Source organism: Exophiala bonariae (genome assembly GCF_035927105.1).
Source record: "Exophiala bonariae strain CCFEE 5792 chromosome Unknown scaffold_20, whole genome shotgun sequence".
Classification (NCBI taxonomy): domain Eukaryota; kingdom Fungi; phylum Ascomycota; class Eurotiomycetes; order Chaetothyriales; family Herpotrichiellaceae; genus Exophiala; species Exophiala bonariae.
In genome coordinates, this window is record NW_027042495.1 from 312,959 (window position 1) to 326,680 (window position 13,722).

Genomic DNA, 13,722 nt, shown 5'->3' on the forward strand with positions numbered 1-13,722 from the left:
GAGTGCTTCGCCCTGCGCGTGTGTATTTTCATCCATTCGATACGGAGCTACTTGTGGGGGCGTGGTTCAGCCTTACGGTCAATTACGAAGTCTTTCTCACCAAAGATATACTGTCTCTTCGCCACAACACAACTTGCGCTACAAGCAATTCTTCATATCTCTACTGATAATCAGCTGGGGTGCTTATTGAACGGGGTTGGCTGGCGATACCGGTCTCTCCATACTGTTGCCATCACTCCCTTTGACTATTGAGTCGCGGCCGTCAAAGGCAACTAGAAGGGGACAAAGTGTAGCGCAGTCCTGTTGTCTAGGATTATCTGCAAACCTGGCACGAAGGATGGCAGGGCCGGGAGGAGGCCCACCTAGGAAGAGCCATACCAAGTCTCGTAAAGGCTGTCGGACTTGCAAGAAAAGACACATACGCTGCGATGAACAATTCCCACAATGTCGCAATTGTACAAAGCACAATTGCAGATGCGACTATATGGACATGCCCGCAGCTGGAGAAGAGCCTTTGAAGGGTTCAAAGCCCCCAGACCTTCTGATGTCGCCTGAGCTTCAACAGCGCCTGGATAATTGGCGCATCACTGGAGACGCTCCTCTGCCAGAATTACGATTGCACGACTCTGTGTACTGGACTCGCTTCTCAACCATCGATTTGCGTTTGATACATCATATGGTGACCCTTTCGACCGACATGAACAACAGAGGTTATAGCTCGTGCACTGCATGGGGCCTGAAGATGACTTCGTGAGAGCAATGACCCCTTTTTCTATGACTTCCTATTGACTTGACATCAGGCTAATCAATGCTGCACTGTCTCATGACTTTGTCATGAGTGCTTTGCTTGCCCTGTCTGCATCACACCTGGCATGGCAGACGAAGAATATCGATACGGAGAACCTTGCGTATCACCACCGAGGTGTGGCACTCAAGGGATTGCATGAAGCTATCGGTGATTTCTCAAGAAACATTTCCGAGGCAATCTTGGCGGCTTCAATGCTCTTGTCCTGGCAAGCCACAGAATGGTGAGCGGCCCCCCACTGGCGTTTAATTATGGTATGAATAATTTGAAAATAGGCGAAGTTGGGCATCCCTACAGCAAGGAGTTTCGACGGTAAGAACGAGTGCCTCAGATTGTGCACGTGAGACTGATTATTCTCCAGGTGATGAATGCTATGAGACCATGGGTGCACGAATCTGAACTAGCACGATTTTTGGACAATCAGAGATCTATTGCACGAGCCAGAACCCCCGCAACACCGACCCTACCTCATGCTCAATTACCTGTACCTCATGAAGACCTTCGACGAGTGGAGCAGATCACCACAGCTCTTCACAACCTTCAGCTGAGGCTTACCAATAGTGAAGAGTTGGCTGAACATGCCAGACGTCTCGTGGATTATCTTCAAGATGTACAACGAGATATCCAGCTACAAGCACCCGAACAGACATTTCCTCGATTACAGCCATTGCGAGATTTGATCTTCTGGCTACCTCCAGCAATACTAAGGACAGGGGAGTCTGATTTGGCAGCCTTGACTTTACTTGCGCATCTGTATGCAGCTGCCTTGGCCGTCGAACCGCTATTCCCTGAGATTGGCGGGGCTTATCTGGGAAGCATGTCCGTCTTGCCTCTCGAGCGTGTACACGAGATATTGATGTCACGGAGATCAACTCAACCCCAGGACACAAGCGTTCAGGTTGCTCTGTCGCTGATGGATGTGCCAGTCCAGATCATGACTGCATATCGATTACGACAGCGACAAAATAGCCAAAGCATGGATGCTTATCGACATTCACCTCAGGGAAGTCCGTATGTGTCTCCACCCATGCCGATCTCATCCTCAGGAACAGATGTTTCGTCCCAGTCCATGTATTCAAACTCATCACTACACGGATCCGCCAGTCTTCCATTACCGGGTTCATACTTTCCGAACGTGTCAAGCCCCGGTGATGTTCGAAGGGAATCATCAATGTCATCAATTAGCTCTCTAGGGCGTGCGAACTCTATGGGTGAACGGACAATGAGTTCAGGAGGCGCTGGGAATGCCATGGGAATAGTTTATGGCTCGCCGCCGCCGCAGCATCCGCATGGCCCACGAAGTAGCCACGAGATTCCCAATTCAAGAATGGACTACTTTGGGCAGACTCAAGCACCGTACCAGTACGGAAGCATAAATATGAATACTCGGTTCGTCACTCCTTCAGAACTTTGGGCATGAGGAGAAATCATCATAAAATGCCGGAGAGCACCTGACGAGCAGAGTATTCATTTGTTTTCTTCCTACAGGACCACCGCACAGTCATCCGGCATACTATCTCCGAGTTTACACATGTACCAGCATCAGCAACCGCCCCAGCTTCCACGCTACGAGTACCAGCATGCTCAAGACGCCAAGGGAAAAGACCGACAACCATGACCACAGTATGAGAATGCTAAAGGATCCATTACTGTAAAGAGGAGGACAATATAATGATGATGACGTGAGATGGTTGGCACTCCAAAACAACAACAAGAGGACGAAATTGAAATCCTTAATTGGAATTAGCGATGGCGTTGGCGAAAGGAAAAGAGCCGGGACTAAGCGGGTGCGGGTCGTGTGAAGAGATAAGCCTACCAAAAAACAAGGAGCGCTTGGGAGTATTATGTCAGATCGATCGGAGTTGTCGGACGATCGGAAATGAACGCCAATAAACCGTTCGAGAAAAAGAACGAGTGAACGAGCAATTGGAACCTTTAATGATGGAATGATGCGAATGGAGATTTCTTTGTGGGGGAGGCGAAGTTTTTTCGGTGTCAGCAGCAGGTCATCGGGATATACCCTATCATTTCACACTCGTTTGTTTTGCGTATGGCATTGCTTACTTAGCCTGTACGCCTTATATTTCTGGGATGGATTATATTTGCAGTCCTGTTTGTTCGTCTTTTTGAGATGGTCAAGAGTCACGAGTGCAAAGAAGTCGGATCAATTCTTCGCTCAGAACGTCGTCTCCAGGATGAATAGCACGGGGATCATTATTTGTTACCCGTCAACCCGCTCCCTGGTTTCTGTCATTCGAGCTCTCGAATCCTTGAGTCTGGCATTGTGCGAAAACCGTTTGGGGAACCACAGACCCCGAAATGATGCGGTCAATCAGTCAACCAATCAGTCAGTCAGTCAGGTGGGAGAACATCGCTTCTGTGTCTCTGGATCTTGGTTTTGTTTCGGGCGTGCGGGCGGGCTTTCTCTCAACGCGCGAAATTTGTTGAATCAATCACCTTCAATTCTACGTCTGCACCTCGCCTCGTCGTGGAAGCAGGAGAAGGGGCCGATTAGGGGGGGCCGAAAGCTAGTTAATCACTTAGGAGGTAGTTTACTTCGTAGTTCCAGACCAGAATGTGCCATACCAAGTATCTGCCTAACTAACGGCTTCAGCTTCAAAGTTGTGTTGGCTATCTTCGGTAGGTAGACATGTATGGCGAGACCAAGTCCACCTCCCGCAATACTCAAATCATCCGAACTTGAACTTAACTGCTTGGAATTCCTGGCCAGAACCCTTGAGTCGACACTTCGCTCGTAAATGAACTGTTCACGTACGAGTAGAGTGTGCTCGTAGGAGATATTCAAGCTGGAAGCGCTCGACCTACGTCTCCCCATCCCAGTTCCTCGGTCGGGCTCTAGGTAGGTCGTCACGGTGGGTCCCGGGGATCCCTTTGGGGCCTCGTATCGAGACGTTAACTTATCGCAAGCGACGATTCTTCGAATTTTGCTTGTCTTTTGCGCACCTTTGCAAGGATACCTTCCTTTGATGCTTAGCTTAGCGGTTTATCCGGTGCGAAATGAACTTCAAGCACAGCCAGTACGAGAACCGTTGCGTGGCCCTGCCTCGTTGGGAGAAATTTTTTGGCTTGTTTAGTCCAAGACGTGAGTGATGGCGAGCAATAAAACGTGCGGAATCGTTCCAGACAGGCAGACAGACCGACAGACACCTTCGCATGGCCTTGCCTAACTAGCGCAACTGTGGAGGTACGAGTACCTACTTGTAGACTGGCGCCTCTCTTTTGTCCTTGTCTTTGAGTTTTGACTTTGACCACATCCCTTGATGCCCAAGAGTTTTCAGTCGAAGCGTAAGTAGCAAGCTAGTTGACTGGTGGCAGATTACCAAAATAAAGTAGGCTTTTGGACCCCGGGATGCGCCCGTGATACATTGTAGTCGAGAGCGTAGACGCACAGAAAGGTTTTCGTTGTGCATGGTGTGAAACCTGGCTCGCAGAACTAGCTAGCTACGGTTTGTTTTCAGACCCCGGAGGGCGGCCGAGGTACACACACCGTCTGCAGCTCAGCAATATGTGAAGAAGCAGTCCGGAGTCCTGAGTCCTCCATACCTTGCAAATGAACCTGACTATACATGCATGCAGGTTTTCGCCTGCTACTGATCTTGACTAGCTTGCTGCCTTGAACTGCTAAAGTTTTATTTAGCTTCGCGGTCGACACTTGCTGCAATTCTCGGTTTGAGTTAGTGTCTGGGAAAAGAAATATCAGATCAGGCAATCGACCGCAAGATGGAATCAGGGTTCTAAAAGACCGGGGATTCTGGTATTCTGCTCCGATGTCATGGTCGAATCGGACTGTTGTTTCCTGGAGCTGTTGGATTCGTTCTCAGTCTCATATGTTTTTCTTTGTCGTTACATCGCGATCGTTACAGGTCTTGGCGGCTGATGTCTGGTCGAAGTCATGTTACCCGCGCCCAACAAGGATCCTTTTTAGACCTTAGATAATCAGCCCTAGTTGTGGGAACACGGTTGATTGAACTGGAGACGGAGAAAGATTCCTGGAAATTCTCGTGTTCAAGCATCAAATTTACGAATACGAACAGGACGTTGAGAAGATCGACCTCGTGTTCTGTCCCAGAAATAAATCGGCAGCGCGTCATGTCCATGTTGTGAGATAGACTTCCGAGCCTCCACGTGGGGAAAGAGTTTATCTTTGAGCTGTCGGTGACTCGGCGACTCGAATGCTTAGAAACCAGGCTCGGGAGATCGGCGTTACGGTTACTGCATTGAGGTGGTTACATCCAGGTATGGACACTGAGATGAGGCCGAGGCAACCTCAGGATTTCATCAGTTCTATAACGATCATTCCTCATCTTGGCTGCCGTTTCAGTATCTGGGCTGGGCCTCAAGCGTGGTCAGACCGAGGACCAAACTGTTGATCTCAGCCACTGGAGACAAGAACATGTGGACAAAGTTCAGAATAGACCTGAGTAACTTGAGTCAAGAATACATCCTGGGGAAAAGATGGGACCCCATCAACGTGATGCAGGACCCGACTGGCAGATGGTTGTCTTGCTTGGTACATAATCAGATTCTTGACTCTTGAGGCCGGTAAGCATGGGCTGGTGGTAAGTGAACCACGTGCAGCAAGGAGCAGATGTCTTAACTTTGGAATTTTCCGTGTCTCCTTCATGTTCAGGAAAAAAAGACCAAGATCAAATTCGCTCATCATCCATGTGGGTGGGCAGATTTTCATCTGTGCTTCAAGAGGGTCATGTTGTAGGCATGTAGGATTCAAGATGCACCAGACTTACTCCGTTCTGCTTCCAGGCTTCTCGCACGTAAGTACTATATCGGGGTATCGACGACTCAGAACACTGAAAGGAATTGGCTGCAACCAAAGAGCGAGGCAGGAGCGAAGGCGGGCATAGCTTGAGCCATGTGAGCCAATTCAAGACAGTCATCTACCAGCCTTATGCGTCAGTTGCTCTAGTTTTCATCAGTCGTGATACTTTCCAGTGGGCTCTTGCTGCGCATCATGTTACTTCAGAAATAATGCCACTTTATTTCGATACATACCTAGGTACACAGATGTGTAAGTCGAGGGCCGTGGCATAGAAAAACATGAAGGGAACCTTAGAATCTGGTGACCAGGTACGGCGGGGCATGAATACACCAGACGCGCGTTGCGGGGTTCGCCGTACATTTGATGTCAAACTGTATTTGCCATTCCTCGAAATCCTCTTGAGGGGTTTCATATCTTTCCTGGCAATAGCAGGCGTAAATACGTGCAAATCTCGTCGTGAATTGCCAGATTATAATTATGATGATGATGTTGTTGTTGCCGTACTCATCTTCAAAGTGAAAGATTCTCGCCCCTTGCAGAAACAGACGCACCAGATAATATCCTGCTGACCACGCGTCATGGAGGGCATTCAGAGATACGGACTCACCTCTCCTCCTGCATCTTTACCCTCTCCAGCCCCGACAAACTCCTCGAATTTGAGTCGTAATTCGAGCCTTCCAGTTCCTCGAATGCATCCGTTACGACCCGGATCACAAAAGGAGATCGCTTTGATAAACTACCTCGACGACAAGCTATTACGAATCACCAGGAGACATGCAAAGAAGTTTAGTAATGAACGCCGAGACAACGATGATACTCCAGGTTATACTACCTATGATGAGTTTGCGACCGATATCGAGCCCCTCATCGATATTGTTTGGATAAGTGGCACCCGTAAGTCTTTTGCCCTTGATATGAGCAGAAAGTATTTCGCTCAATTTGTATCGAGGGATCAATGACTTGGAACTTGAATGCATTGTCCTTGATTACCACTGTACTTGCAGTTCTCAAATCCTAACATGATGACTTTAGCAACCATTCAGATCCCATACTTTCTCACCCTAGCCGGACAAATTTGTTCGTATCTCGAGGCCTTTCCATTTTCCACTTCATTCTTTCCTTTAGCTGGAAAGATTGATGAAGGATTCGCTTCTGTGCTTCGAGCGGCGAACAATAACAGTCCCGGTGGGTCGCTACCCTTCAATGTTTCCATGACTGACAAGGTACGCATCAAATCGCTTGTGGAAGAAACTCGGGTGGCAGCTGTGAACGCCGCCTCTGCAAGTGGTTATGCGGCCAGCGCTCCGGCCATTTCCGAGATCGATTCTGAAGATGACGATGACGATACCGATATGGGCGACGACGATATTACTGTTCGCACGGACGAGGAGCTCGACGTTTTACCTATCTCTCTTAGATTGTCGAGGGTGTACAAACAGACACTAGAAATACTTGGTGATTCACTGACGAGTGGGTCGCTCCCTGGATAGCCAACTTCGACCATGGATGATTTATGAATGCCACAACTTTCCCTCGAGTTTCTACCAAGCATGGCATCAGCAAAGGGTTATGGAGAGTGATTTGTCATTGCGCGATGTGCAGAAACAGCTTCCTGGGTTTTCCGTGTCGCCAAGATGTGTTCTGATCTCGGCAGGTCAGAATACAAAATGCTACGAAACGCATTGCGGAAATCAGACAACTCGTCACAAATTTCACTTTCACGGCTTGTGTCACCGCTTTGTGACCAAAGTCAGCCGGACGATGTTGGAGCTTGAATTCTTGCCGAGACCCTCAGGTACCGAATTTGTGGAAAGCATATGGCCCCTCAACCAATCAGATTTCGCCACGCTTGGCCCGCCTCACCTTCACCGACACTATGAAAGCAGAAGACTCTCGATGGTTGAAATCTAAATTGATGCCCGAGCCATCGTTAGTCGCACAATTCGATGCCCATGACTGTAACAATCATGCGGGCCCATCATGGAAGCTGTCCAGAGAGCTTCTTCATAAGGAGACCCAGTAGGAACATTCTTTCAGCTTGAACTCGAGCTTCTAAACCTTCTTTTTACTTCACACTCTTCACAGTATTCAAGATGAGGTGGTTGGTATTGCTTCTGTTTGCTTATCAAGCTTCATGCTTTGCGATCACTCCGATACCTGTTGTGAGGGAAGAAATAATGACAGCAACGATCTCACCTGAATCACTCCCTTTATCAATCATCACCTCTACTCTTACTCAAACAACATCTACACCAAGTATCACTGTCGCTCAGCCACAGAGGCCATTATCAGCATTGGTCACTATTGCGCCACTATTACCAAATCCTCTTGAGAGACGACAAAGATGCTTCAACGACCAAGGCTTCAGTGTCAATTGCGCAACGTGGACTGGCTACTACTATACCTGGGGTCCACCTGGTAATCCTTACGCGGGTGGTCCTGGTGAAGGCGGTGGCGGATCAGGCGGCTCTGGTGGTGGTGGTGGTGGTGGTGGTGGTGGAGGAACAGTCGTCGTTTACAACAATGAAGGCTATCAAAAATTTGTGAATTTACCCGCAATACTTGGGCTTTTATGCCTGACGCTAGTCCTCTTCATCTAGGAAGTGGCACATTGGGAGGAAACGTGACTTTTTGCATCAAACGGGCCTGTACCAACAGAAGCAGGCAAACATGTGCATACTCAACGATATCATTCCTCTACAAACAGACAGAGAATCGCATCGAGTCATTCTTAACAACGCATTCCACCCCATTGTTCGAGCAATGAGATGACTCTCACATCGGCTCTCGCTGATTGTGTATCGCCCCAAGTTTCGCGCTTTGTTCAAATGCTGCGGTGGAAATATATTCCTCCTATAACACTCCATTGCTTGCTATCTTTCCCCATCCATGATCCCTCGAAGCCTTTGGACAAGCAAAGGATCCACGATTTCTTTTCAGATTGCAATTCAACCACCTCTCTCAAGAAACCACATTCAGACTCAGTCTTGACCAAGGAACGAAGCGGTCTCGAGAGATATGGAAGAAAATATGGGCATCTCGCCCCTGAAAATTGGCCCACTCATCTCCAAGCTTCTGCTAGCATTTGTATATGTGACGGCCGCGCTTGCCTTGCTTGCAGAAGCAATCGCAGATATACCAATTGGAGTAACTCCGATAACACTCTCGTCAGCGGCCTTGCCAAGTTTGCCTCTACCGAACACGTTTAATCGAGGGTCTCATCAAAGCTTTTCGTCCGGTGCCGAGTTCTCTGTGACACCTACCAACATCAGCACTCAAATTGAGCCAATTCCAGCCAGCTTGAACTCATCCTCGATAGTCGCCAGTACACAGGGATCCACAAGTATCGACAATTCAGTTCTGTCAAGTGTGTCGAATTCTTCCTCAGAACCTGCCGAATTGTCCAATGCCAGTTCAACTACGTTCACAAGGTCAGTGGAAATCTTATCAGCCGCCTCAGACACCACCGCATCTACCAAGGCAACTTCGACAACCACGATCACAATCACAGCCAGCGGGCGTACAAGTCTTGCAAGCATATCATACACGTCAACAGAGACTCAAACTGTGACGAGGTCATGGAAGAAAACTGAGCATGTCACCATGACTGTGACTGAAGCTTCCAGTCTATCATCGCTCGACACATCCACTCCAAGCACCGGATCAAGGCCGAGCGTATTGCCATTCGTACTGAGTTCTTCGGCTGCATCATCTGTAGAGTCATCAACGAATGCTGGGTTCTTTAAGCCTACGGGACTCAATAACACCTCGACCACGGACACCCAGCCCGATATCATGACTGCTCCCAGCTTTTCGGTGCCGACATTCACAGACAACATAGTCTTCTCCACCTCCAGCTCGGTTCTGCCGTTCTCAGCTCCCACCAATATGGCGACAACCACCTCAGAACCTTCGATCGTAACAGCTGCTCCCGATTCAAGCTCTGCGCCATTCCCAAACAACAACTACACAACGTTCTGGGAAAGCTATTCAAGTTGGATGTCTGCACACGCCACCGAAAGCGGAATGGGTAGTGGGTCGTCCCCCAGTCTATTCCAACCGCCGCTCTTGAACACCTCTCAGGCTGTAACTACTTCCCATGGCAGTTCTTCTCCACCTGTTGTAGTGACCACATCTCACCCGCCAAACCTCACATACACATCGAGTCTGCCATCAGGAGTATGGATCTCGTTCAATAGCCAGGGCGTACCGTTCTCGGTCTCCAGCTACATTTCAGCAGGCAAGACGTTCCAAACAAATCTGGGCGTCATCACCACTACATGCATACCCACCACGACCATGACCGCAGCACCCGCAGGAACCGTTTCAGCGACCCGCGTGTTCCTACAATGCGGCCCAGGAAGAGGACCCCAAGTCACGGAGAGCATCGACACTGGCACCGGCATGAGCTCAACTCAAGTAACACCACCAAAATCGTCCACCACATCGCCATCCATCCAAGTAACCGCCCCCTTCCCACCCCCGGTCATCAGCTCATCGACGCCCTTGACCACCCGCTCGTGCACTCTCGCTGCCGCGGTCTGCATATTAGAGGAGCTCAGCACGATGAATCTCGCCGGGCCCAGCACAGCTGCCGCCAGAAATGCCGGCATGACTTCTGGCGTCGTTGCAGACTCGAAGGTGCCGGCGTCTGTCCCGACAACGTTTTCGACCAGCACGGTTACTAAACGCGGATTGGGCCGTGGTACTGGATTCGGGAAGCGTGTGGATGATGGGAAGCGGGCTTTGGGCCGCTTATTCTGGGTGTAATGTGGGCGGTAGTCATGAGACATTGCTGTGCTGGATTGTGCTTGGGAAGATGGTGGATAATGGATGTGTTGAGAAGGGGAACATGAGTGCTGGACGCTTAACAATTTGTGCCATTGGAATTTTAATAGCCTGAATCCTTGAGCTTCATGTTCGCTTTGGGCTTTAGATGAGATCAAAATACAGTTTATATGCTCGAATTGACGTACGGCTTGGCTGGAACATGATACACAATCAATAATGTCGACTAACATGAAAGAACAGGAACGGAGACGAGGCCGAGATTATTGGCTAATTGTATTGCTTGGAGTTGTAATTAGTCTCTCTTCAGTCCTGCCTGGTCGTCACCCCCATCGCCGTCTTTCTTCGGCTCGAAATTCAACTGGTTGCCATTGTACAGCTGATGATCCCTTCTTTTCGCAACACTCTCAGCCCTTTGGTCTGCGAGGGTCCTGACGCGCACCTTAGAAGGATCCGGTTGATTCTGATCTCCGTTATCTGCCCCTGCTATAGGGCTGCTTGCGGAAGCAGAAGTCGGTTGAGAAGGAGGAGTTCCATAACCAAGGATGCTTTTGACACCGCCAAACACAGCTCCAGCAGTGCCTGTGACAAGACCGAAACCACCGCTCACTGCAGACCCTAAGAGACCACCTGTGGATGAACCAGTGTATGATTCGACGTATCCTTTGACGGGTACCATGACAAGAGTACAAGAGCCAATGATACCGAGGTCTGACAATTCTTGTCCTTCTTCAGAGGCTTCGATGCTGCGATTGGGCAGTGGTGTAAGGATGAGCTTGAGATTATATGGTGCATTGATTCCGGACTCTTCGTCTATCCACGGTCTAACGTCTGCTGAGAGTGTTGAAGAGGGTTGGAAAGTGGAGCGTAATGTGCTGCCGTCAAAGGTACGGACTTGAATTCTGACCTCTTTCTTCTGTAGCTGTGCTCTGGAATAACTACTCGCGGAAGATGCGTTCGTCGAATGACCCGTTGATGAGTCCATGTTACCTTTCCGCATCTCATCTAACCGTCGACGTTCTTCACGGTCTGCCTTGATCTGCGCCTTAATTCGTTCTCTCTCGTCCCGCTGCTTCTGTTCACGTTCGCGTTGCAATTTGATGTAGTCATCTCGCTGACTTTTTTGTTTGTCAGAGGTGGCTTGTGAAGGCGGATTAGTGACGGCCAGATTTTGAGGTGGCCGTGTTGAGCTAGCTGGTGTCGACGCTTGTTGTTGAGGGACTGCAATTCGAGAAGAGGATGATGGGCTGGCAATAGGAGGGGCCGGCTTTGCTTGACCAGGAATTTTTAAGCCCACCGCTGGAAGTCTTAGCAATCGAGATCTAGCATACTCGGAAAGCTCTTTGCTGGAGGTGGACTGTAATCGAGTGACCTCATCTTTGAATATTGGGATATTGTTCAGAAGGGACAACTGGGTGTCCAAAATCTTGTTATGAGGCATTCCCTGTTCGAGGAGTGTCTCAGTGTAATTTCGCAGCGCATCGTAAGCGTTGTTTGGGAGCCTCATCTGTCCAGGTGCGGGCTGGAGATCGAGATATGCTGAGGTGGATTCATCGGTCAACTCTTCATCGTTCTGGTTCTCCGACCCTGGCACTTCTTGTGGGCTGAATATGAATGAGAGTTTGTCTTTGAGTTCTTGGACTGACACTTCTGATGACTGGAGGTTGAGTTGCAATTGGGCATTCCTGATTCTGTCAGAGACTAGCGTTCTTATCCCGAGGAGAAATCTTACTTGATGATAATGACAGCAGGCGTGCTGTTGATAGCAACGATTGGCGTGAGGAATGAAGCCTCCTGCGATTCAGCCTGTATTCGAAGGGCGATGGTTTGGGATGTGATGGCGGGCGATAACTACCACAGATCAGACAACTACGAAGGTATTTCCTGTAGAGAGACTTACAGCATCATCTTGTAAAACATTCTCCCACTCGTTGCTGGCGTCACTCCCATCTAGATGGTCATTTAGTGAATTGAACGGGAGACAATTTTTAGGGATGGTTTACACACCATGGATTAAACACAGAACGGCTTTCGCCTGTTGGACAGCGAGTCCGATCCCGCTTTGAAGATCTCCCTGATGGAACATGGTGTCCGATGACTTCAAACCCAGAGTTGAGTGTCAGTGGTGTTTACGAATATCGCGAATGGAGCGGAAGGTGGGTTGATGGAGTGAGAGTCCAGTTGGAGAAGAAAGAGCAATTGGTCTGTCGGGCGGGGAAATAAATTCATCCGTGATATCACTCCATCTCCACGACTTTGTCAAGAGCCAACATCTTCATCACGATTCAATTCCCCTACACGCACGGCCACCACCGTGACAGTTCAAAAAGGCAATGGCTCATCATGAGCTGAAGCTCCTCAGGTCAACTTTTGCGCCATGGCGACAGGGCTTACACGTCCGCAGGCGACCGCATTCCCGGTTTAGCTCGACCAAGCCCGGGCAAGGGTTGAAGAACGCAGACGATCCAGATTTTGTCTCCATCGTTGATGCTCCTCCTAAGCTTGTGTCAACGAGGAAGAGAAACACAAAGCTCGGAATTGCCATTCTCGCCGTCATTCCCTTCACGGCTTTTGTTCTGGGCACCTGGCAGGTCCAACGCCTGGATTGGAAGACAAAATTGGTTGCAAGGTTCGAGGATCGACTTGTTCGACCACCATTACCACTCCCTCCACGTATCGATCCCGAGGTTATCAATGAATTCGATTATAGAAGGGTCTATGCTACAGGAAGGTTGTTACACGAGAAGGAAATGCTTATTGGGCCCAGGACGCAAGATGGGAACGACGGATATCTGGTAATTACACCTTTACAGAGGGAGGGCGCCAGCACAATTCTGATCAATCGCGGATGGATCAGTAAAGACAAGAAGTATCAACAAGATCGAGATCCCTCGTCTCTACCACGTGGAGAGGTCACAATCAATGGCCTGTTGCGCGAGCCTTGGAAGAAGAATTATTTTACCCCGGACAACAAACCAGCCGATGGAAAGTTCTATTTTCCGGATGTTCACGAGATGGCAGCTCTTTCTGGTGCAGAACCTGTCTGGATTGAGGAAACCATGAAACCCAACCTACTCGTCAGTTATGATCGAGAGGCAAAAGGTATACCCATTGGGAGGGCTGCCGAGGTGAACCTGAGGAACAACCACCTACAATATATCGTTACCTGGTACGTCTTTGAAATTGCTTTTCTTTCAGTGTCTATTTCAAGCTCGACATTGTCTCATCATTCATTAGGTATTCACTTTCCGCTGCAACCACTCTTATGATGTGGATGGTACTCCGCAAAAAGCCGACGGATCTCACAAGAAGAGTCCGGCACAGCACCAAC

The 13,722-nt window shown here is 49.2% G+C and overlaps 6 protein-coding genes across 6 annotated transcripts; 5 read left to right on the plus strand and 1 right to left on the minus strand.

Annotated features, from left to right (window-relative positions):
* Positions 1-834: 834 nt before the first annotated feature.
* LTR84_005403 (uncharacterized protein) lies at positions 835-2,225 on the plus strand (the record flags this gene model as incomplete). Its single annotated transcript, XM_064848972.1, has 3 exons — positions 835-1,028; positions 1,081-1,117; positions 1,167-2,225. 3 exons carry the CDS (start codon positions 835-837, stop codon positions 2,223-2,225), a joined length of 1,290 nt encoding a protein of 429 aa, XP_064704186.1.
* A 4,067-nt stretch (positions 2,226-6,292) lies between these two features.
* Positions 6,293-7,093, plus strand: LTR84_005404 (uncharacterized protein; the record flags this gene model as incomplete). The annotated part of the gene is made up of 2 exons (XM_064848973.1): positions 6,293-6,497; positions 6,636-7,093. 2 exons carry the CDS (start codon positions 6,293-6,295, stop codon positions 7,091-7,093), a joined length of 663 nt encoding a protein of 220 aa, XP_064704187.1.
* Positions 7,094-7,780: 687 nt separating this feature from the next.
* LTR84_005405 (uncharacterized protein) lies at positions 7,781-8,203 on the plus strand (the record flags this gene model as incomplete). Its single annotated transcript, XM_064848974.1, has 1 exon — positions 7,781-8,203. The coding sequence occupies one exon, from the start codon at positions 7,781-7,783 to the stop codon at positions 8,201-8,203; it is 423 nt and encodes a 140-aa protein (XP_064704188.1).
* A 430-nt stretch (positions 8,204-8,633) lies between these two features.
* Positions 8,634-10,373, plus strand: LTR84_005406 (uncharacterized protein; the record flags this gene model as incomplete). The annotated part of the gene is made up of 1 exon (XM_064848975.1): positions 8,634-10,373. One exon carries the CDS (start codon positions 8,634-8,636, stop codon positions 10,371-10,373), a length of 1,740 nt encoding a protein of 579 aa, XP_064704189.1.
* A 313-nt stretch (positions 10,374-10,686) lies between these two features.
* LTR84_005407 (uncharacterized protein) lies at positions 10,687-12,477 on the minus strand (the record flags this gene model as incomplete). Its single annotated transcript, XM_064848976.1, has 4 exons — positions 10,687-12,076; positions 12,124-12,242; positions 12,292-12,341; positions 12,399-12,477. 4 exons carry the CDS (start codon positions 12,475-12,477, stop codon positions 10,687-10,689), a joined length of 1,638 nt encoding a protein of 545 aa, XP_064704190.1.
* A 247-nt stretch (positions 12,478-12,724) lies between these two features.
* Positions 12,725-13,660, plus strand: LTR84_005408 (uncharacterized protein; the record flags this gene model as incomplete). The annotated part of the gene is made up of 1 exon (XM_064848977.1): positions 12,725-13,660. The coding sequence occupies one exon, from the start codon at positions 12,725-12,727 to the stop codon at positions 13,658-13,660; it is 936 nt and encodes a 311-aa protein (XP_064704191.1).
* Between the last annotated feature and the right edge of the window lie 62 nt (positions 13,661-13,722).